The sequence below is a fragment of the Festucalex cinctus genome, chromosome 3, assembly GCF_051991245.1.
Source record: "Festucalex cinctus isolate MCC-2025b chromosome 3, RoL_Fcin_1.0, whole genome shotgun sequence".
NCBI classification, from domain to species: Eukaryota; Metazoa; Chordata; class Actinopteri; order Syngnathiformes; family Syngnathidae; genus Festucalex; species Festucalex cinctus.
The window spans coordinates 18439799-18462785 of record NC_135413.1 but is presented as its reverse complement, the minus strand read 5'-3'; the positions used below and the strand labels follow the sequence as shown (position 1 = coordinate 18462785).

Genomic DNA, 22987 nt, shown 5'->3' with positions numbered 1-22987 from the left:
TAAAATAGCACAGCATTTAGATGTCTAACAACATGGCTGATGTAAAATAAACATGGTTACTAATTAATGCTTGCACAAACATAGCAATAACAAAGAATTTACAACAAGAGTAAAACATTATCATGGTCTGTAGTCAGCCAAGCGCTGCAACACGGCCAGAACCAGAAGAGAGAAGGTTTGAGAATGGTGTGCAAGGAAGCTAAGTGTATATTTACTTGTTTATTTGAAATTTCCGGTAATTCTTTTACATCATTGAGAGCCATTATGTCAATAATGATGGCATGCCCACCTCTGCAAGTTGCAATTGAATGCTGCATGAACAAAAGCTAGACTTTTTAAGACATTTCTACTCAGCTGCACATTGTGCTCAATTGTGATTACAGGAGTAGGTAATCATTCACACATAGTTGTGTTTATAGTGGAAGCAGGCTCAAGCAGCCTTGAACGAGCAAATTTGCATCACACCAACATCCATACAGCATAAATGTGCTTTTTCGTACAGTAGTAGGCTTAAAAAGGCTCCAAGCTGCATAAAACTTAATAGCAGAAAAACAAACTAGGCAGGTGATGTGTACCCTGCCTATTAAAATCATCTTGGCCTTCAAAAATATATCCAATAGGGCACTTAGAATAAAATAATACTGGACCACTCCACATGTATGGGGAGGAAATAGAGCACACTTATGTGAGACAGAGCCCTTGACCATTTCCTCAGCTCAGTATGGGAGCTAGAGGCCGATGAGCTGCTGCCGAGCAAGATGAGGCTCCTGGCTGATCTGTCCAAGCACCTCGTGCATTACGCAGAGCAGCGAGCAGCCCATGCTCAGCAACTCATACAGGAACATAAAGTCATGCGAGTAGCTTCTGACATGGGCGCGCACAGCTGCGAAAGACTCACACACACTGCCCAAAAGACGTCCAGGAATCACACACACAGCCCGGCTGGCATGCCTCGGCCAACTCAGGCCTTGCCTAAGCAAGGAAACCAGGGTACCTGGAGGGTGCGTCTGGATGTCGCCTGTCACTGGGTTTCTCTCCTTCTCTAGCACCATGGCTGTGACACGGCTGTGGTCATCCTGCACAAATCAAATTACACAAGACTTTTTTTCAGATTTTTCAGGAAACACCATTTGGTTGATTTGGGAAAAAAATATTTTTGCAAAAAATAAATAAAAAAAATAAAATAACATGCATATAATAGGCAATAACGATGTTAGTTGTATTCAGAACTCTGAGTTGCTCAAATGGTCCCTCTTCTCTAGACGGTGTCACTTATTTGTGCTCATATAGCTTGTTCACGCCAATTTGAATAATTGACACAAATCTGTGGCTCAGAATACAACAAAAAATATCTTGCATGTGCCATATGAACCTTGATTGGCGAGTATGGTGGTCATGAAGAAACACAAGTACACAGTTGTGAAAAGATGGCTCACATTCAAGAGGAAAACTCATAGGGGGGTTGACATATATTTTTTGTCCTATAAGACACCCTGGAACCACTGTTGTCTAACTTTTTTTTTTTTTTTTTTTTTAATTTGCAAAAGTGTTTGCACTTTCCATTAGTGTTGGACTTCACTTGATAAAGCATTTCTTGAATTAATGTTGAATATAGTAAATGTCTCACCGCTTGCCTGTTTAGCACACACCCATTCACCAAGTTGCTAATGGGAGGCTAAGGCACACTTCCCCCTGGCCCGTTTTACCCTTGCACTTACTTTACTACCATAACTACTGGAAAAACTGAAAAGAAGTAGCAATGCAAGGTGAGCGCTGTGTGACACATGCACATTAATTTACAATTTATCCTAGCTGAGGGCTGATATTAGGGAGGACGCAGAATACTGTATTAAAGAACAAAGCACATATGACATGCAAGAGATTTGACATATCGCTGATGTCGGGTCAAATCCTTGCACCTCTGCATTAACAACACCCAAATATGGCACGCTTGCTCAACATTTAAAATAGAACCCCGACTGTAATGACAACTTTACTCCATACGATTCATTTGCTGTCTATAAAAATAACTGAGATTCGTTTGTTCAAAAATCATTTGAAGTTTAATAAATTTTGTAGAAACATTATTTGTGCATCATTGTTGTTTGTCGCAACGCATTCAATGCATAGTGATGTAGAATGGCGGCTGGCTCTCTGCCGAGCAATGCGAAACGGGCAAAAGGAAGCCTCCATAGCATTCCTAAAGAAACAATATGCAATTGCAAGAGCTCTCGAGAACACAACGCGGGAGAGGGTGACTCTTCCGATCATATGTTCATAAACGTACTTTAAGCGTGCCAATCTCCTTCGTGGACTCAGGCGAGTCACTTTCTGCTTTTATCATGTAGACCAGGGTTCCCCGATTCCGGTCCTCGTGGACCGGAGTCCTGCAGGTTTTCCATTTTTTCGCCTATCAACGCACCTGATACTAATGATAAGGATCGTTATCAGGCACACTGATGAGCTCATTATATGAATCAGGTCTGTTGGTAGGCGGAAAAATTGAAAGACTGCAGGACTGCGGCTCTCGAGGACTGGAATTGGGGAACCCTGTGCACCTCTCCTGTTCATAATTTGAATAATTTTGAATGAGAGGAGCCACTTCCATTGGCCAGGAAGCAAGATGGCTGTGTTCATGCCCACAATGGTGGTAACTGGTAAGTAACACCCACTTTTAAGTGCGCACTGTGAGAATGCCACAAGAAAGAAAACTCCACTCATGCATATATGCTAGACTTGCGCTGGGCACAACAATTGAGCCCTTATGGTATAATTTCTTGAAAATATTGTGAATGTTTAATGTTACAGTAGCATTTACCTTTCTTTTCCTGAAGTGTGTACTCGATTGGTATTGGGCATAATGCATTTTACAGTAGAACTTTGCTGGAAGAATACAAACATTGACAAATGTTAACTCCCGAACACAGGCAATAATTTCAGGATTAAATAGTACATACTGACAGTGATTCAACTCAAGCATACCTTCATATGAGTTGAAAGTGTGGCTGCCCAGTCTGAGGGTACAGTTACAGACATCACAGCGGAAACACTCTCGGTGGAAGAAGTAGCCTTCAGCGCTCAGTCTCTCCATTACGTATACCCGCTTAGAGCAGAAGAAGCAGATGTCACTGCCCCCAAGTCCAGAGTGGAATCCCTTACGTCCCACACACTGAGAAAAGGATAAGATGCGAACGGACAAGTTTAGAGTGAGTGTCCGGACATGACTTTTCTTTTATTCCAACTCTGAGAACATTACAGAAATTTAACATAAATAATAGAAACGTTCACATTGTTAGTGGACTTTAATTCATCAAAACAAGAATATCTTCCAAGAGTTGAAAGATGGGGAAGGAAGGAAGGAAGGAAGGAAGGAAGGAAGGAAGGAAGGAGAGGAACACCTCCGACTAGGATCCCAGCAGGCAATCTTCAAATTTCTAATTCCATGTACTCTACAACATACACCAACCTGGCACAATAGTATATCCGTGCATTATGCTGCCTTTTATTATTGTCGTAGTTTGCAGTGGTGCAAATTTACACTGCATCTTACTGAGCTGTTTATATTTTTGATCCTCTCAAGCTCCTAAATGAGGTAAGCAAAATATTTGATTCATTTTTCAGTAAGAAGCAGTGCAGTGCTATACATCTGCAAACACAAAATTGATCATTTTCTTCAATCTAGCGCTGGAAGAGGAACTCTGGCATGTTTGGCATGTCTAGTGTTGATCAAATGAGTCATTAGGCCCCGTCCCAAGGCCAGTGCATTTTGGTCTCCCGTTTTTATCTTTTTTTTTTTTTTAAACACTATTGAGTATCATGATACACCAAAATGTCATTCAATGAGTGTTGCGAATGTTTCAAGCCCAAGTACATAACCAAGACACTATCAACCATGTTAAGCGTACATACAGTGATGCAGTTAGAAGACTTTCAGAGAGATCTGTTTTTTCAAGGCACTGATTTTATAGTTATATGTGATAGCATGCACAACACAGAAATGCTTAATATCTTTTGTGTTCTACAAATGTAGTAGCTTTTCCAAAAGTGCAGAAAAGGCCATGATCTTGACGGTTAGATTTCTCCCTGCAATATCAACACATCTTACCGTAGCAGCACTGGGCCTGTGATCTGTCTCATAGAGGAGGGCTAGTATTTGGGCTTTAGCATCTATGGTTGATGACACCTTTCCAACTGTACGCTAATATTGACACCAACAGAAATGCAAAGACCACAGACGGAAGCAGAACATTCATAAAACAAAGTCAAAAAGACAATAGATGGTCCTTTCCATTACCAAACCTGGATTTAGGATGGCTTATTAACTGGTACCTCTTTACTGTAGCTTGGCGCTCCAGTTGGACAACTCTCAGAGCGAATGAGTGATTTTTGAACGATTCCTTTAGGGTCTTGAAGACCATAACTTCCACTGCACTAAGACATACAGCAAAGGGAAGAGCAACCTATTAAAAAAATGTCTGTGCTGTTCCGTAGTAAATTATGTTTGAAATCTAAGCATGCACAAAGTTGCTCCACGGCATGAATTCTGTTATGTCAGGCTACTGGCAGACATGCGTTACCTTAGCATCTAAACCACCTTTGTGGGTCTCTGATGCCTCATGAGACGTCTGGTGGATTTGTTGAGTTTCAAGACTGTCCTGAGACCTGTATTCTATCCCTGTATGTTCCTTTGACGGTGCATAATCTGCACCTGAAGCAAAGCTGATTTTAAGGAGAGAAGATGCAGTATCCTGGCTTGCGTTAGAACCAGATATTTCAATGGGGACGTTGCTGTCACTAGACAAGGAATCCACATGACAAGTTTGCTGTGAACCTTCAGAGTCAGCATGGGTCGAGGGAAAGGGGGATTCATTGTTGTGCTTGTGGTGAAGCGGGTTAAAGAAACCAGCCTGGGCAGTGGGGTCAGGAACAGGGTGGACCACAGGGTAGATTTTGGTGCTATTAGATGGAAGAACAGGAGGAATAGAGGTAGATAGTTCAACCTAGAGAAGAGTCAGAAGATCGAGATGAAGCAGAAAAAGGACAACAAGAAATTAACATCTACAAACTTAATGAGCAGAACCTGTCCTTGAGGAAGGGAGGAAAAATGAGCGGGAGTAGGTTTGTTGGAGCCAGTAAACAAGGACGAAAGGAGGACAGCTCTTTCCTTTATAGTCTTTTGTGCAAACTGTCGAGCGGACAACCTCTCAGCTTTATTCTGCAGAGTGGACCAACAACAAGCAGAAATTGAGAAAATTTTTAAGGAGATTTCAAATTTCAAATTTGCTACTACTAAGCCAACAACTTTTAGTAGCATCTAATTAGAAAGTGCAAGTTTGTCCTTTTATTAAATCTCAATACACCCCTATGTTCACCTGTTGCATTTCGTCCTCTGACCGTAGTGAGGAGAGCTCAGTGTCCAACACAGTAGTAGAGGAATAATGGCTGGATTTAGCAACAGGGGAGGTGAAATCTGTGCGGTGTCGTTCAGGACTTCGTGAGCGCAATCGGCTATTGAAGTGTGCGGGTGAAGGAGAGCGTCTACCGCTTATAGAGGAAGAAGATGCGGGGGAAATGAAACGACTGTTTTGTGCAGCCACAGCAGCAGGATTTTCCAATAAACGAAGGTAGATGGAAGGCTGAGGAGATGGAAACAAATATACGGGGAGCCACAGGAAATGGAGTGATAACTACATTTGTGATAAAAATAACAAATTGACAACGAATGAATGATGAATAACAGCAAGAGATACAATTTGTGGAGCATACCTGCCATTTGGGCTGTGGGGAGCGCAGAGAAGGAGGAGGAGGGGGAGCATCCTTGGGCTTCGCAAAGCGGGGATTTTCACCCTCCTCCTCCTCCTCCTCCTCCTCCTCCTCCTCCTCAGTGGAGAGAGAAGGTAGGGTGGATGAAGGTGAAAGAGGTGAAGAAAAGGATAGGCTGGGAAGGTCACCATCACGCTGATTATAGAAGTAATAGGAAAAGGAAGTGGGGGAAAAAGGGGAAATTAAATGTCTGGAAACATGTTACTCATCTTATAAGTTCTTATGCTGTAGTACTAACATCAATACTGTTGTATTTACTTACTGTATGCAGCTGAATTCAACATTCTAAGGTTATAACCATACTATTATCACAAATAATCTTTCCCTGTACTGCAATTAATAAAAGTGCAGTATAATATAGACATCCAGACATACATGAAGAGTTTCGCAATTGGCTCAGTAAGCTGCAATAATAACAGCAGTTTTGGCCAAGGATGGAGTACTGTTAAGAATGTATTCTCTGTTTACACATGTTGCTGCAACATTTTCTTTTTCAAACAGCTGTGCACATAAGCATTAATAAACGGGCACAAATGTTGATGCATTTACTACTTATTCATAACTGACCTTGCCATGCATCGTTTCTGTCGAGTTTTCCTCAAATTTGGCCAGCAGCTGTGTTGCCATGGATCGGACCTTGTTCTCCCGTAGTTTCCCATCCTCACTTCCTGTGGGCGCACTGTGACAGGATAACTGACGCCGGTTGCAGGACCCAAGGAACATAATCAAGAGAGTGTGAAGAATACTTGTGAATCGATGATAAATAGAAATGCATAACTATTTAACTTTTAAATACGATGAAAATCTACCTACCTCTGTGAGGTAGCTGTTACCCTTACGTCGCCGCTTATTAAACGAATCATAGTCCATTTTTTTGTCATCCTGCAAGAGCAAGCACAAGATTCCATTCTAACAAAAATGAAACCTAAAAATCATTTTGCACTTTCCAGCCTGCAGGCATCAATAATCCATAGATGGAAAAGGTATTGTATGCACATTCATTGTGCTGGCTTTAGAGAATCTAATCAAACCTTCAATGCCAGAATAGCAATGATGGTCTTCTGATTAATGAAAGGGCAAAGAGCTGATGAGGTGGGAAGTGGTATCAAGCTTTTCACCCCCACAGAAATACAGTACATAAATTACTTCCATAAATGAATTAAATGAATGAAAAGTCAGTAGGGTCACTGAGTAAAGTGTTACACAACCTTAGGTATCCTCTTCCTGGGCTGGTATAGGTTTCCTTTTGCTGATTGTCTTTCACTATTCTCGTCTCTTTCTTTTGCTCCTGAAATGCAGAGCATAAATTTTCATCTGCTGCTTCATGCATGTCAGATGTTTATATTTTGTGTTCTGCATCTTTTTTTCTTTCCGTATTTGCAAATACAACACCATGATGTGATTTGGAAGCTGTTCCAGTTGTCAACAAGTCACGCTCCTAAAATCACAACTCTCAAATTAAGCAATGGGGAAGAAAAAAAAAAAAAAAAAAAAAAAAAAAAAAAACAAGCCCGAGGCTAAAAGAAAGAAAAAAAGTTCATGCAAAATAAATTCCTATGCTACATGTTAGTTCTTGTTAAGGAAAATGAGCAGAGAGGTTGGACAAATCTAGACCAGTCATGTTTTCACTTTAGCCACTGAAAAAACCTGCTCCAGTGGTATGAAGTAGTTCAAGTGAAGCAAAACAAACACTAATTTTACCATTTGTCTTCACTGATCAACAAATGTTTACACCAAAAAATACATTTACAGAGAGTTTATCTAATCCTAACAAAAACCTCTTTCTCTACATTATAAAAGAAATTGCATTTCCAACGGAAACATATATGAAGCATTTTTGGTATTTCCTGAAAAAAAAAATGTTAAGAAAGCTGAATATTTTTACGCTGACCTTTTCTATGTCCAGTCAAGCTCCTGAAAGCTTCGTAAAATTTGGACAGGTATAATGCCATTAGCAGCTTGTCTGGTTCAGCCCCCACAACCATTTCCTCTCCAGTCGTCACTGGCTGAATCCCAAGGTGATGCTCAGCCACATCAAAGGCCAACTGATTGTTTGCTGCCACTTCATCCTCATGAAGGGAGTCATAGTCACTGAGATAGAAAGACAATCACAGAGACATGTTAATGGAAATAAAACATAATTCAGACCTGACATTATTTACCACTAATTGTTTTTTTGTTTTTTTTTACACACACAAAACCAAACCAGGAAAACTTGTCTTTTTTGCCATGTTAATGACGACGGAAGTTGCTGTTGGAATTGTGATTAGAAGACGCATATGTGTAGGCAGAAGAGCTTGATGCCATTGGGAGAAGACATTGGCTGTTGTGTCTTTTTTTCCTATTTAAAAAATGCTCCATCCAATACAATAAATACTGTACATATACATATAGTCAAACAACTTTTTAAAGGGATACTTGACTCAGAGCCATTTCCAGCAGTAAAAAGTTAATATTTGTCAAGAATTAATTTGATAACTTCATTATTTTTCATGTACAAGTAATACCTTTAAAACACATTTCTCCACTTGCTGTCAAATGAAGATGACATCACCTGTGCTGAGGAAATAGGTAATGACCAATCACGACTCTCCTGTTTGTTGGGTTTGGTCAGCAAGATTTGCCATGATTGGTCATTTCCTCCGTCCTGAGTACAGGTTATTGTCATCTTCAGTCAACGGCAAGTGGCAAAATTAGTGTTTAAAGGTATTAATTGTTCATGAAAAATTATGACGTTATCACATTATAGACAAAATATTAGCTTCTTACTGTTGAAATTGGCTCAATGAGGCAGTATCCCTTTAGATACTGTGACTTTTAAATCTTGCACTAGACAACTGCCTGAATAAAACCACTATAACGAATACGAAAACTAAAAAAACGAAAAAAACGAAGCTTATTGTTCTCTTTTTATCCCCCTTTTTTTTTTATCTTGCACTGGACGAATGCAGTGCAAAAAAGACTAAACCTAAATAGCAAACAAAAAACAAACAAAAAAACCAACAACACAACTCAACTATTTGTAGACAAGCAATTAAAATTCCATATGTCCCTTTAAAGTCAATCTGCTCCAGTACTTTTACGCACATAAAATGCATGTGGTGCTTTTGTTGTTATTTAAAAAAAAAAAAAAACACATTATTTTCTGTTTAAAAAGCAGTGTCTCCATTCTACATGTAAAATTTTGTCTTATATCCATCTTTTATTGTCAATGTCATAAGTACCAGGGAATAATAAAGACCTCACTGTTGCAATATTTTTGAGGGGAGTGTAAATATCAGTGAGAATACAATGAGTGCGTTCTCACATGAGTTCGGGCCTCTGCCTATGTATTAGGGCGCAAAGCGCAAGGCCACTCCTCCAAGAAGATGTCAGGTTGGTGACATTGACCCCTCTATAGCCATTAGTCTGTCTCTGACACCATGTCAGGAGCCGGTCGGGCCGCACCTCAGATTCTGTACAAAAAAGATCATTCACATTACTGATCTTATATCAAGGCTCGAAATAAACAGTATTGCAGAGCATTTTGCGAGGCAAAACTTGCATTTTGCACTTCATCAACACACTGTGAAACATTGGGGAAAAAATCTGTAATTCTCAGTTTTACTAAAACTGAGAAGTATAGCTTCCTCCCCCTTCTGTTGATGAAAAACAGCAAACAAATGTAAACACAAATGGCAAGAAATATATCTATTAATATTCTTGTGAGCCTCACCTCCTCTGGAACGATTGACAAGTCTACCTATGGGACCTTCAAGGTGAGATGAGTCCTGTTTGCCATCATTTAACAGGTGTCGCACCTTGGGGGTAGAAAATAATGAGATGCTCCTTTTGTAAAGTAATGTCACAACACAGTTGGCACTTTTATACTTCAACAATCCGTAGCACTCAGTATACTATCTCTGTGGTGGTGTTAAATTATGGAATGGTTTAAGATTATTATTTAAAAATGACTGTTAATACAAATCAAAAATTATACATACGTAATTTTAATAAATATGGCAAGGAAACATAAAAGATCCAGGGTTTTCCCTGATCGGAAATGTTTTTCCAATTCAATATGTATGAGTATATAGTGTATATATGTGTATTCTATGATATGGAAATATGTGGTACAACAGCTGATAACTGCATTGCTGTGATGATGGAAACTTATTTTTAGAATTATTTTCATTGCATGTTGATAATCTTGTCTGTTATAGAGTATGGTGAGGTAGGCATTGATGAGCTTCTGCTTCAGTCTACTACTTTTGGGCTTTCTTTGGAATGTATAAAATATTATATGTAAATGTAAATGTTTTGTCTGGAATGCACCATTCCCAAATAAACCAAACTAAATCTTCAAATCTATCTATCCATCCATCAACCAAGCATGGGGTCATTGTCTCTCCAGCATGTCCTGCGTCGGACCTGGAGTATCGCCCAGTGGGACATGCCCGGAACAACTTAACGAGAAGGCGTCCAGCAGACATCCTAACCAGATGCCCGAGCCACCACCTCAATGCAGAGGAACAGTGGCTATACTTCCCAGACTGATAGAGTCTGCAGCATTGCACTGAGAAGTATAGTCTTAGATTTGGAAGTACTGATTTTCATCCCAACTGCTGCACACTCTGCTGTAATCCACTCCAGTAATCATTGGAGATCGTGACAAGATAAAGACAACAGTACCACATTATCTGCAAATACCCAGAGATGCAACAGTGATGCCACCAGTCATACAGGGATCAAAAAGCCCCCATCAGGGGGTTTGGTACCCCGTACCCCTGAGGGAAAAGGACAAATACCTTTTCCAAGTCCACAAAACACATGTAGACTGGTTGGGCAAACTCCCACACACCTTCGAGGACCCTGCTGACAGTGCAGAGGGTGAACAGGTACTCCACTGATACGCAGCCATGATGAAGTGTGACTAAATCTGAGATTTGGCTTCTTGATGGACCACCCTCCTCTCCAGCACCCGTGAAGAGACCTTACCAGAGAGGCTGAGTAGTAGAATCCTCTTGTGGTTGGAACACACATTGCCGTCTCTCTTCTAAGATCCAAAGGCACTGTCACCGATGTCCATGAGATTTGTAGAGGCGTGTCAATAGGAGAGCCCCTCAACATCCATAGCCATTCAGAACTCTCATCCACCACTGTGGACTCAATGATCCCCACCACCTGCAAGACATGGCCAGAGTTCTACGGAGATGGGAATTGAATCTCCTGACAAGGGACTCTGCAAGGTATCCAGAATAGAGCAGAGCCTCACAATACATTTGGGTCTGCCTGGTTGGAATGCCATCTTGCCCCACCATCGGACCAAAGACACCAACAGGTGGTGATTGGTTGACAGCTCCGCCCTATTCTATTCACCCGAGTGTCTGCTCCAGACCCCTCAAAAAGGACTAATACCTGAACCCAAGCTATATGTCGAGGCAAGTCCAACTATATCTAGTTCAAACTTTTCGACTTCAAACACCATCTCGGGCTTCTCCCTGCAAGCAAGATGACATTACACGTGCCCAGAGCAAGACCTGTTCGGTGATCGAACTGTCAAATTCCCTACCATCGGACCAAAGACACCAACAGGTGGTGATTGGTTGACAGCTCCGCCCTATTCTATTCACCCGAGTGTCTGCTCCAGACCCCTCAAAAAGGACTAATACCTGAACCCAAGCTATATGTCGAGGCAAGTCCAACTATATCTAGTTCAAACTTTTCGACTTCAAACACCATCTTGGGCTTCTCCCTGCAAGCAAGATGACATTACACGTGCCCAGAGCAAGACCTGTTCGGTGATCGAACTGTCAAATTCCCTACCTCACAGCTTACATTGCAGCCGACCCCGTATGGCCCCTCTCACATGAGAAGGGGGAAGAGACGTTACCCTGTCGAGCTATGCCAGGTCCGGCCACCAGGCGCTCGCCTTCGTGCCCTACTTCCAGGCCTACCTCCAGAGCTGAGCCCTGGTGTCCCAACATCAGGGTGCGGGAAAACTTCTTCCAATATTTGTAATTATAATATGTGTCTTTTGAGTCATACTTTATCTGGTACCTCATCTATGACCTGTGACTTATACATTTGTAAGATTACTGTCAGACTGACCTGGTGGGGGCGTACATGGCTGGAACTTAGGTTGGGATAGCGGGTTGCAGGGTCAATGGTATACTGGTCGAAGTTTTTACTGATGTTCTCTGTTGTGGTCTGAGGTAGAAGCCGGTAGATGCTCTCCCTAGGGGATGACACAACAACCACCTGAGGAACTAATTGAAGTACAACGCTGCATTATCAGGTAATCCTGGAGACCTGAACTGACACAAGCGTTTAATTAAACAAGTAAAATATGAATGTAATGAGGGAGTTGTAGGGATGCAGCTATTTAATATTTTTGCATCCTGTTAAATTCTACCCAATAATCAAGTATTTAGATGAAACATTTTTCTTTCTTGATTAAAGAGCAATTATGAATACAAAAGAGATAAACATTTATGAACAACCAATTGGTTTCCTTTTTCAGGCAATCAATAGTTCATTTTCTTAATTTCACATTGTGCGTGAGAGCAAACTATTTTCTTGTGTAGAAACATTTTCCGTGGGGCACACACTTCTTCAATCTTCCCGCGCCGTCAATTGAATAGCTTTGCTTCCGCCTCCGATTTCCTGAGCATATGTGACATAAGTGTGTTGTGCCCACTCACAGTTTTGCTTTTAAATGTGAGGCGAAAAGTAAAAATTTTGCGTCACAAACTGTGACACCGAAAAGCTTATTTTGAGCCTTGCATAACTTAAAAACAAGCAATTGGCATGGTCTCGATACCCAGCCTGCTGTACAATCCTTTTTGCAATGTGGAAATCTTTTTAGGTGTTTTTATAGTATTCTTCCAGACTTCAACACAATAAGAGATATAAAACTTCCTTCTTGGTCATCCACGGCTTATCTGCATATTTAGTCTTGGTACTATACTGCTTCAGTGGGCAGTTTTCAATCATCTAAAAAATAATCCATACACATAATATCCGATCCCTCACAGACACTGTTCCAATTTGAAATGGAACAAACTCATTTGAAAGACCTGCTATTGAGTCATCAGTTCTAAATCTCTTGTATTTGGTTTCCTTTAATTCTTATTTCTTCTTCTAATTACACTCAAATTGAAACGTCAAGTAGTTGATTGCTAAAGTCGTTCAATAATCCACTTAATGTTACATTCCATATTGCTTGAAAATATATCATTCAGGAACGCATATTGTGATGTTACTCTGCTTGGTTTCGTGATAGTTGGAAAAGGCTCATATTGTGTATCACTTCAATAAAGATTATCTGTAAACTTGTGTTTGTTTGAATTCAGCAAATCAATGTTAAAATCACCACAAATATAACTGACTTTTTGCTTTGTGATTAACAACCTTTCAATAATGGTCATGAATATATCAATGTTCGATCCTGTTTTTTTGTACACATAGCTAACAATGAGATTTTTAATTTTCTCCATACTACTTTCAATTATAATACATGCCACCATGGCATCAGTAATTGCCAACATGTTCTCAATAACTGTTTCAGAGAGGCATTCGTCACCAAACATTGAAACTCTACCATCCCACCAGCCTTGCCACTTTTTGTTACCAAGACAAAAATCACAAAGAATGATTGCAGACAATTTTTTTTCTAATCCGAGAAAGATAAACAATGTCACACAAACCTCTCTGCCAGTATCTCCAGCGGGTCCTTCCCCTGTGCAAAAGCCTTTACCATCCAAGCTGTGTCAAAAGCTGCCAGAAAACCCCGAGCGCAACCTGTACCCATTGGCCAGAAAGGCTGTGGATAGAAGAATCATCATCATCACGGCCGTTTTTACAAAAAAAAAAAAAAAAGTTCAGGCTTGGGCTCATTTCCACTGACGATACATACCTCAAGCAGACTATCTCCCACCAATGCAGCCAGAAGCTGATGTCCATGTTTCTCCCTGATCAAAGCAGCATTCTCTGAGGCATACATGCTGGTGAAGTCAAACATTGCTACATCTGGCTGTCCGTAGTGGTTGATAGCATAGTCCAGTGATGGTAGCTGGTAATTTGTGCCAAAGTCAGCTGCCTCACGGGCATAAGAGAGCAATGCTTCCTGGTTTACATTGTCCGTGCTTAGTAAATGCTCTGTTTCTACATAGTCCTAGATGAAAAACAAAATGCTCAAGTAAACAATATAGATCAGGTTGTACAGTGAGAAAAATATTTAGATTTTATGCATTCCTGACTGATAATTTACTCTAACATTAAAAACAAGCTGAAGATAAGCGGATCAGATAATAGATGGATGGATGTTTCATCAATATTTGCAGTTGACAATATAATGAAATCAAAGAAATCAAACACATGTCTTACAACATACCAGGTACACAAATTGAGAGAGATGTTTATGCTGATTTATATGAACTTACATTAATAATGACCCCTTTGTCCAGTAAACTCTGTTTCTTTGCAGTCATGACAAAATAATGTGTATTGTCTCTATAGTAAACAATGTTCTCCAAGTCAATTCCTGAAAATATGAGAACAGACAAGGTCCAACTTGAAATGTGACATTTCAACTCTATATACACCATACAGTATAATGTCTATTTACTGCACAGAGTTTAGGTGCTACATTTGCTACATCTTGACCTGTTTCTTCCTTGAGTTCAAGGAAAAACTTCTGATTGAAGATAAACGCTACCCCACTAATCTCCTCCACTTTAGCTTCTGCTGTCGTGTTTCTGTTGACAAAGTTAGCCGTTATAGCAATGGCCAGCTTTCCTCGAAACTCCTTGCGGTTGAAACCTACCAAAAGAAAAGACAGAAATGTGTGTGAACAACAGCCAAAGTCAAATGCAACATTTCGAGACATTGATTTTATTCTACTAGTTCAAGGGAATCATGCAGGGCTCTACACTAACTTTTCCACTGGTGTGAGTAACATTTTTAGTTTGCATTTTTTGTGCGCTAGAAGTTGTTTGTCTTTTCGAAGGCGGAAGGATCAGCTGGCTGCAGTGCGTCGATGAGCCGTCTACAGAGGGACGCGCAGTGATAGGAACGAACAGAAAAGTAGTGGCTGGCGGTAATGGCGTCTGACTTTTTTTCAGAAAAGAAGTATTGTGATGCACATGTATCACTCTTTTGAACACAAATTGTTTTTAGAAGAAAAACGCTTTATTTCCGTGACCCCAGCCAGCTTGCTGGACTAATTTCCTCTCGTCCAACACCGGACCAGAACTCGTGTCACAGAACGCTGTCAGGCGTAAGTCAGTGCTGATCGCACACAATGGAGGTGAGGATGAAATTGACATTCATGTCAAAAAATCCGAACGATCCCTTTAACAATTTAATACAGACCACCATGGATGAAATATTGAGATTCACGACCGGCTCGCGAGTCGCGAAGCTATTTGTGAATGGAGAGCTCTGCCGCTGGTGCTCTCATTCACGTGGATGGGAACATAACACCAGCGAGCGTTGTGCACTCGCGACTTTTTTATTTTTATATATTTTTTTAAACCACAAACATTACAAATCCGTCCAAGTACCTTTAAAACTGTAAATATAGTTCAGCGGTGTTGTAAAACCATTATTATATTTATTGTATGTACCGTGTGAAAGAGTCCCATGGAGACATCCGGGGACAAAAAAAAATGCTGCTTCGGTGTGGAACCTAACCTGTCTGTTGGAAAAGCGCCATATTGTATGTAAATTGTAGTCTGCGCGGTGCGCGTGTACCCGTATGCTGTGCCGATCAGGAAGTAGCCAGCCAATCACATTGCAGCGGGTCATGTTTCACTCATATACTATTCGATTGAGACTGCGCGCGGTGGCACACTCTTGTTGCTACGGGAGAGCCAGCAGAGTACACGGCGACTTCCGAATGTACGTTTTAAACATAGTGCAAAGTGCCGCTCGCACTTGAAAGTTGCCTGCATTTTCGAGTGAAATGCTCGCACTGTCGACCCCTGTCATGAACCATTTAAATTTCAATCAATCAATCAAGTCATGGGCGCAGGCCATCAACATGGAGCCCCAGACGCAGCAGCACGCTTAGCAGTCGGGAACCCCATGGAACGAAGCTACGGCCACGGCCCACCTCAGCTCCTGCGAAATGGGTTGTGCAGCAAGGTGACATTTGGCTATAAAGTCTTTAGGCAAACATAGTGGCTTCTATTTTATGGACTGTATAACGGGGAACGAGAAACTAATGAATGCAATGGTCAAGAGCAACATTGAGTGAGCATTAGTGACCAAGCGCGATAAATCCTCACTATAAAAACGGTCATACTGTAAAAATCATTTAACTATTCAATGTTCAGTAATCATCAAATGACGTTATGGTATATCAGTTAAGGGGTTAAATTAATTATCCTATTAAATGGTGTCACATTTGTAAGTACAGTATGTGCTTTGCACCCAAGAAAAATGTCAAATATCTGCCAATGTCAAACAAGACTCTTGTTTAATGTCTAGTGGATTTATTTAACAATCAGGACCCTCACAGTAGCATAGAGAGCCACCATACACAGCCAAAACAGTGACACCTCCACATTATGCTGGTCACTAGCGTAGTCATGCACTACTGTGGGATGGCATCCCATTCTCCAAACAGCATGTCAGCCAATGAAGTTGTGATGTCATTCTGGCACAAGCAGCATACCACAAATGTTCAATGGTTGGCGTCAAGACTGTTGGCCTGTCATTTTATCCTATCCACTCTCAAATTCTGCAGATAGTCTCAGATAAACCACACACTGAAGGGTGCGAGTTGTCATCTTGGTGGATATAAATTGTTCCCAAACTGTGTGACGATATGAGCTTGCCACTGGTTGCAAAATCTCATCGTCTCGATATAGTATCTCCTCGTTAAGAAGATGAGAAGTCCCAAGAGCCCCCCCCAAGTGCGGTAGATGCCGCCTCACACCAACCCACTGCCTTCACCAAAAGATGTTATTCTATCAGTGCAGCAATTAGCATACCATTCTCTGCGCCGTCATCGCAATTTGACCCTACGATCCACCTGCTGTAGGCAGAATCTGTAACTCATCACTGAACTTGACATTTCTTACATGTTCAGGTTACAATCAATCTGTTACCAACACCAGCGTTTACAAGCACCATGGTGAAGAGCAGTCATGGCAGGCCTTGTGGCAGCACTACGAGACCGGAGATTGAGTGCACTCCAGTCTGGATTGTGTAGAAAGGGAGCCACCGCCTATATCCTACAAAAATTGACTGTAAATCTGTAGAAGACAACCTTGGGTACTTAAGTGTGCTAGCAGAAATGAACCTCTTTTGCTACTTTTCCAAACGGCAAGACAACACACTACACCACGCGGCCCGGCACCATACAATCCAGCCTCTGCTGCGTTTTCAACAGGCGTGTGGGCAGGGTAGGTAGATTTGAATTTGTTTGTTTTTTTGTTTTTACTCCTTAATAAAAAAAACAAAAAACAAACAAAAAAAATTTAAGTATTTGAGAAGAGTGCAAATACTACTTTAAATGGTAGTTACTTGAACAAAGATCCCAAGTTTTTAAAAAGTTCATGACTAGGCACACACTCAGCAGGACATTTTACAATACCGTACTCTGCTTCCACTTAAACGTATGTCAACAGGAAATGCTTTAGTAAGTGTCAGAGGGGAGCTTTGCAACTATTCAACTCATTTCCACTTAAAATAAACAGTGCTTTGAATATAGGGTGTATGTCAGATAAATTTGGGCCAGCACAGAAAAATAGTTTTTTTGTTTGTTTGTTTGTTTGGAGGGGGTGTTCGGGAACATTGCTTAGGCTTAATGTGTAAACAATTAAGGACTGACTAAAACACACAATCACAAAAAACAATAGTTTCTGGTGAGATTCTCTTTCACTTTACCATCTAATGTGTTTTTGCGTCCATCAGCTCCAATCACCACATCAAAGTCAAAGTCGGAGATGGAGTGGCTTGAGGGCTCGATATCTGCTCTCCAACTCGGACCTAAGAAGGGGCATAGCAAACCAACTTGATTATCTTCTGTTACACATGCAGAAAAAAAAAAATAATATACATAATACACATAAGGTGAATGGCAGTTGGATGTGATGTGTTCAACAGCAATGATGTTCAGTTTAAAACAGTGTGGATTGATTATGGGAACTTTAATGAGGCACTGTTTAGGTGACAAATTTCTGATTTGATTAATAAGGAAGAATTGAAAAGACTGAATGCTGAGATTAGTGAATGAGGTGGGGTTAATTGTTGACTTAAAACTGTTACAGTGGAAAAGAAATGTTCTGTCACACAAACTTACTGTCATCAGTCTGTTCTTCTGGTGGCTCTACAAGTTTGATGAATTCCACATTGACATGGACCTCAACCCCAAGAATGAGACAAATTTTCAGCAACATCAACTGGAGCTGACGGATACCTGGAAGAAATAAGCACAGAGCTGTAATGCATGTAAAACAACAACAAAAATAAATGAATTACTGACAGCCGGTTAAAACAGCTCCACTAATTTTCTCCTTATATTTTGTACTTTTCGTGTGAACATATCTTGAATTGTTTTCAGCGTTTTGGGCTATAAATAACATCCTTTGGTACATTATTTCGTCGGTTGTGTGCGCCTTGTGGGAGTCCGCTGTAAGAGCTTAGTTATACCTCCCTTGTCGTGCTGGACCGCTTGAACTATTGCAGACTTTTGGCAGTTTTTTTTTTTTTTTTTTTTTTTAAAGCAGAGAATATCAGCTCTGTTTGACTGTCGCAGCTTGCCCACAATGCTATAGCTGCAAGGAGCATCACCCCATTCGGCAAAGAATGCATCTTGGAGAAAAGAGAGATGAGAACCAGCGCGACAATGAAGTAAACAATTCAACGCCGCTAAATATAGGTGAGAGATTGGAAAAACATCTCTGTAAAGACAGCTCAGTTTTTTGGGCCACAAAGTGTCACACACAGTATCTGCATGGTCGATCCGACTCACATAGCATGTGTCCCTTATAAACAGTATAAAGTTGCTGGTCGGAGATTTAAAGAAGTAAAACGACACAGTTGGCTCTGCAGATAGACATGTTGGTAAAAGGCTATGTGAAACAGGGATCAGGGTACCAAACATCACTCTAAAGTTCTTTTAATGTGGCTGGAAAAACTGACACATCACAAAAATATTTTTTGAATGTAGCGCTGGGTAATGCCAACAACCTCACAATATGATACGTATCACGATACAGGGGTAACGATACGATCCCAGATCTTCAAGGAGATACATATCCCAATATTTTACATGAATTTACTTGCATTTTTATTCTAACAATTATATGTATACCTAAATATTTTATTATGCTGGATGGCAAAAATGTTTTTGTTAACAGCTCTCCTGGTTTACCACCAAGCAGCATGCCTGGTCTAAATGTTCACGCACTGCACAGCAAGGTTCCACTTTCACAGACACACAAGGAAACTTTTCAAATAAGCATGGGCCGATATGAGTAAAAATATCAAAGTATTAAAATTACAGCTCTAAAATGTGCTTATTTGAAATATTTGGGGAAATAATAGCATTTTTCCATGTAACACATTCTACAAAATATAGAGAAATTGGTACATTTAGAAACATGTACCATGGTACTAAACATTTATTTACTTAACATGTTAAGTTTCTAAGTAAATAAATGTTTATTCTTCCTCTGTTTAAATTTTTCTTATATAAAGATATAGTATCCAATCACTGATGGTCTATTTTTAAAACTTCACGGTACACTATTTATTTATTTATTTATTTTTTAAATAAGTAGGCCACAATGCAAACTAAACACCCAAGTCACTTGGTCCCTTGACGGCAATTGTCGCTCCACCTATCCCCGCACCTGCTGCTCGTGCATGAGCAAAACTTAAAAGGCTGCTGTTCCTGTGCAAGCAACCTTGCTTTAACTGCCTATGTAAAGTTAACGAGCAATATCGATTCTGACCCCTGCGCATCCATACGTGTATTGTAATGAGGCCCGCAACGATGTATTGCCATATCGATTTTTTGAGCACACCCCTATTTGAATGCTAGAAATAACTCCTCATTCTTCATGGAAAAAGTAAAGCTAATTAAACATTGTGTGGATGTGGTAAATAAATGAAAAGTAGTCTCCCTTGTCTACTTGGGCACTAAAAAAGCAAGATGTTTCAGGGAAATTATTCAACAACAGTTTTCCCTGCAAAGTTACTCACTGATATGATCGATGGAGCCGGCACAGAATTTGCCGTAGAACTTCTTGGCCCCTAGGCCTCTGAGGTCTTCAATGGTGAAGGGCCACAGATGAAGGACGTTGTTCCTGGAGAAAGTGTCCCTCTTCTCAATCACCACCACCTTACAACCCAGCAGGGCTAATTCGATGGCCGTCCGGAGACCACAAGGTCCACCACCAATGATTAGACACTAAGTATGGTTAAAGAGGAGAACAAGAACTATTAAAGAGGAGGACAACTTGTGCTAGTGATCGCATTTGTGTATATACCATTCACAAAAAGTTGGGGATATTTTGTCTTTCAGGTTAAATTTCAAGACGAGACTAAAATGCATTCAAATCTTTACAGGTGACCTTAATGTGACCCTCTCTAAGCTTTTGAATGCACATGTCCAACTGAAATTTTACAGTACTTTTTGCACAAGTTGCAGTTCTCCAAAGAGGGGCTTAACGGCAAAATTCCCAAACGAGAATGCTCCTGTTCAGGGAACAGCTGTTGGAGACTGGTGTACCTTAAATGGAATGGCCTGCACTTTCTCCAGACCTGAATCCTATTGAAAACATGTGGGATCAGCTGAGTTGCTGTGGAGAGGCTCGAAACTCTTCAACCCAGAACCTCAATGACCTGAGAGCTGCCCATCAAGAGAAGGGAGAAGAGTGGGATGCCATGCCTTTGCAAACAATGAGTCGACTTGTGAACAGCATGAAACGTCGTTGTCAAGCTGTAATTGATGCCCAAGGGCACATGATGAGTTATTGAGACCTTGAATTTTTTAGTTGCGGTGTACCCACCATTGTTGTTATCATTCCTGACATTTTTGCCGAAAACACCTTAAAAAAACTGCACCCAAAGTACATTTGAAGTTGCTCTTAAACCATTTGGAGTATCAGCATAGTTTTGGTCTTTTTTTTTTCTTTTTTTTTTCAAGATAACACTTTGAATTTTTCTCCCAAACAGTCAATCTGTTTAAGTGCAAGGGGCACTGAATGCAAAAAAAAAAAAAATACATTTTATTATTATTATTATTATTATTATATTTATTTTTCACAAAATCTAACTTGAAAATGTAGAATGGTGTGGTGTACTGGAAACACTACAGATCAAAGCTTGAGGTTTTCCCTAGTTCCAGTTCACAATAATACTACAGAAAATTAGAATTTTACACATGTATTTCTAAAACAGTTTGTCATTTGGGGGTCCCTTGAAAGCCAAGGTCAAGTCTGATAAAAATTAATTTTAATTTGTCACAATTCAATTCTAGCTATAGTTGAGAGACTGTGTCCACATTTAGACATAATTTTGACATGAAATCAAAGCAAATGCATCCAAGACATATGACCCGTTATGACACGCTATGATGTTGCTGTGCTGACATTAGCGCAGCTTGGCTTTTGAAAACAAAAACAAAACAAAAAAAACCCTGGCAAACCTGATGTATTCAGAATTTCAATCACCATGAAACTTCACCATGATTGGTTCTTGCATCATATGTGGAACGATCTTTTACGCACATTGTCATTGGCCATGACAGACAAAGGAAGACATGGATTGTAGGGTCGGTGCGGATGAACAGTTTTACCGGAATACTTTTACTGGAACTGTTTCGATGTTTGACGACCAGTTTGGATGTAGTTGGACATCTCGGAAATGTAGGAGGCCAGGAAAGGTGAGCTGCACCTTTTATTTATTTATTTATGTATGTATTTATTTATTTATTTATTTTAAAACACCAAGACCAGTGTCAAGTGGATCCCCTAATGCTAAAGTATTTTGCCTTATACTGCTTTGTCTTTCTTTTAAACATCACTTTCCCATTAACTTAATCTTCCCAATTACATTCTAAATACAGAAGGAACTGGGCCAAACAGTTGCAAGGAAAAAAAAAAAAAAAAGAAGATCTACAAATAACTTGGTTTCCACTGAAAAACATGTCTGGGATAACGATTCAGCTGTTGCTTTTGACTAACAACTCCGCTATCTCCCCTCTGAGGCCAGTTTCCTCTCCAGACATCTTATCTTTAGTAAAGCTATGAAGTCATTGAAGTGCCCTGTTGTTAAAATGGCATAGCTTTGCTGACATAGTGGTGTGTGCCCTGGAGTTATCCTATGGGCTAAAATATGTGCCACCAGAATCTGAATTATAAAGATTTGAATTTGAATCGCTAAACTTGAAAAACTGTAGCTGAATTACATGAATTGAATTTGTGCTGTTCATTTTGAATAATTGGATTTAAAAACTTAATTTGAATGACCTAAATTGAATTTGTATTTTTTAGTTCGAATCACTTAAGTGGAAAAACTGAATCTATATTGTAAGATTTGAATTGAGGGGGGGGGGGGGGGGGGGTCAATATTCCGTATAGGTTCACATTCAGTTTTGCAAATACAAATTCAAATTTTCTCCACGTTCCACCCCCCTCGACTTCGCAACTCTGGTCGTTACAGTGGCAACTTACTGGTATGAGGTCAAAAAATTCCAACTTCCCGCCTTCCTCAAATGCAGCATAAGTATCAACAAGCGTTTTCACCCTTATGTGATTGATATGCACTTAATATTTTAAATTATACATTAGAAAATATCATAAGAGCACTTAATAGAATGTGGTGTTACTCTACAATAACACAGACCAGTCAAGCCATGCAGTTTGATGACTCAATTAAATTCTGTTTATGCTCATAAAATTAAAGATGTTCTTGATAATTATTCGAAACCAAGGTTTAGACACTGAATGGGAATGAGCCTGCAGGCACCGATGGCATCAACCACCAATTCCGGATCAGTTTGGTAAACGACATGAGATGTTGTTCTACTGTGGGTTTTTTTTTTTTTTTTTTTTTTTTACTTAAAAATTTGTTTGTAAATGCCATCTCAGTCGTGACCGATGTCGAATCAAGGAGACGAGGCAACATTATGCATGTGTACCAAATGTGGCTAAATGTTGTATAT

The 22987-nt window shown here is 40.2% G+C and overlaps 1 protein-coding gene across 3 annotated transcripts in view; it reads right to left on the bottom strand.

Moving 5' to 3' along the window:
- mical2b (microtubule associated monooxygenase, calponin and LIM domain containing 2b) overlaps positions 1-22987 on the bottom strand; it is a 50747-nt gene that overhangs the window by 11397 nt on the left and 16363 nt on the right. For 2 of the 3 annotated variants that reach the window (XM_077516363.1, XM_077516364.1), the window contains exons 3-19: positions 20023-20230; positions 18116-18232; positions 17701-17802; positions 14470-14625; positions 14247-14347; positions 13721-13978; positions 13512-13627; positions 11914-12040; positions 9539-9623; positions 9131-9278; positions 7715-7914; positions 7032-7111; positions 6637-6705; positions 6391-6516; positions 2983-3169; positions 2819-2883; positions 995-1076 (exon numbers count right to left, since the gene is read on the bottom strand). In XM_077516363.1, coding sequence (XP_077372489.1) covers positions 995-1076; positions 2819-2883; positions 2983-3169; positions 6391-6516; positions 6637-6705; positions 7032-7111; positions 7715-7914; positions 9131-9278; positions 9539-9623; positions 11914-12040; positions 13512-13627; positions 13721-13978; positions 14247-14347; positions 14470-14625; positions 17701-17802; positions 18116-18232; positions 20023-20230 — 2227 coding nt within the window. Of the gene's footprint in view, positions 1-994; positions 1077-2818; positions 2884-2982; positions 3170-4105; positions 4199-4329; positions 4432-4577; positions 5001-5080; positions 5216-5372; positions 5637-5766; positions 5959-6390; positions 6517-6636; positions 6706-7031; positions 7112-7714; positions 7915-9130; positions 9279-9538; positions 9624-11913; positions 12041-13511; positions 13628-13720; positions 13979-14246; positions 14348-14469; positions 14626-17700; positions 17803-18115; positions 18233-20022; positions 20231-22987 lie in introns of all 3 variants that reach the window. The other variant, XM_077516365.1, reaches the window with a different exon arrangement.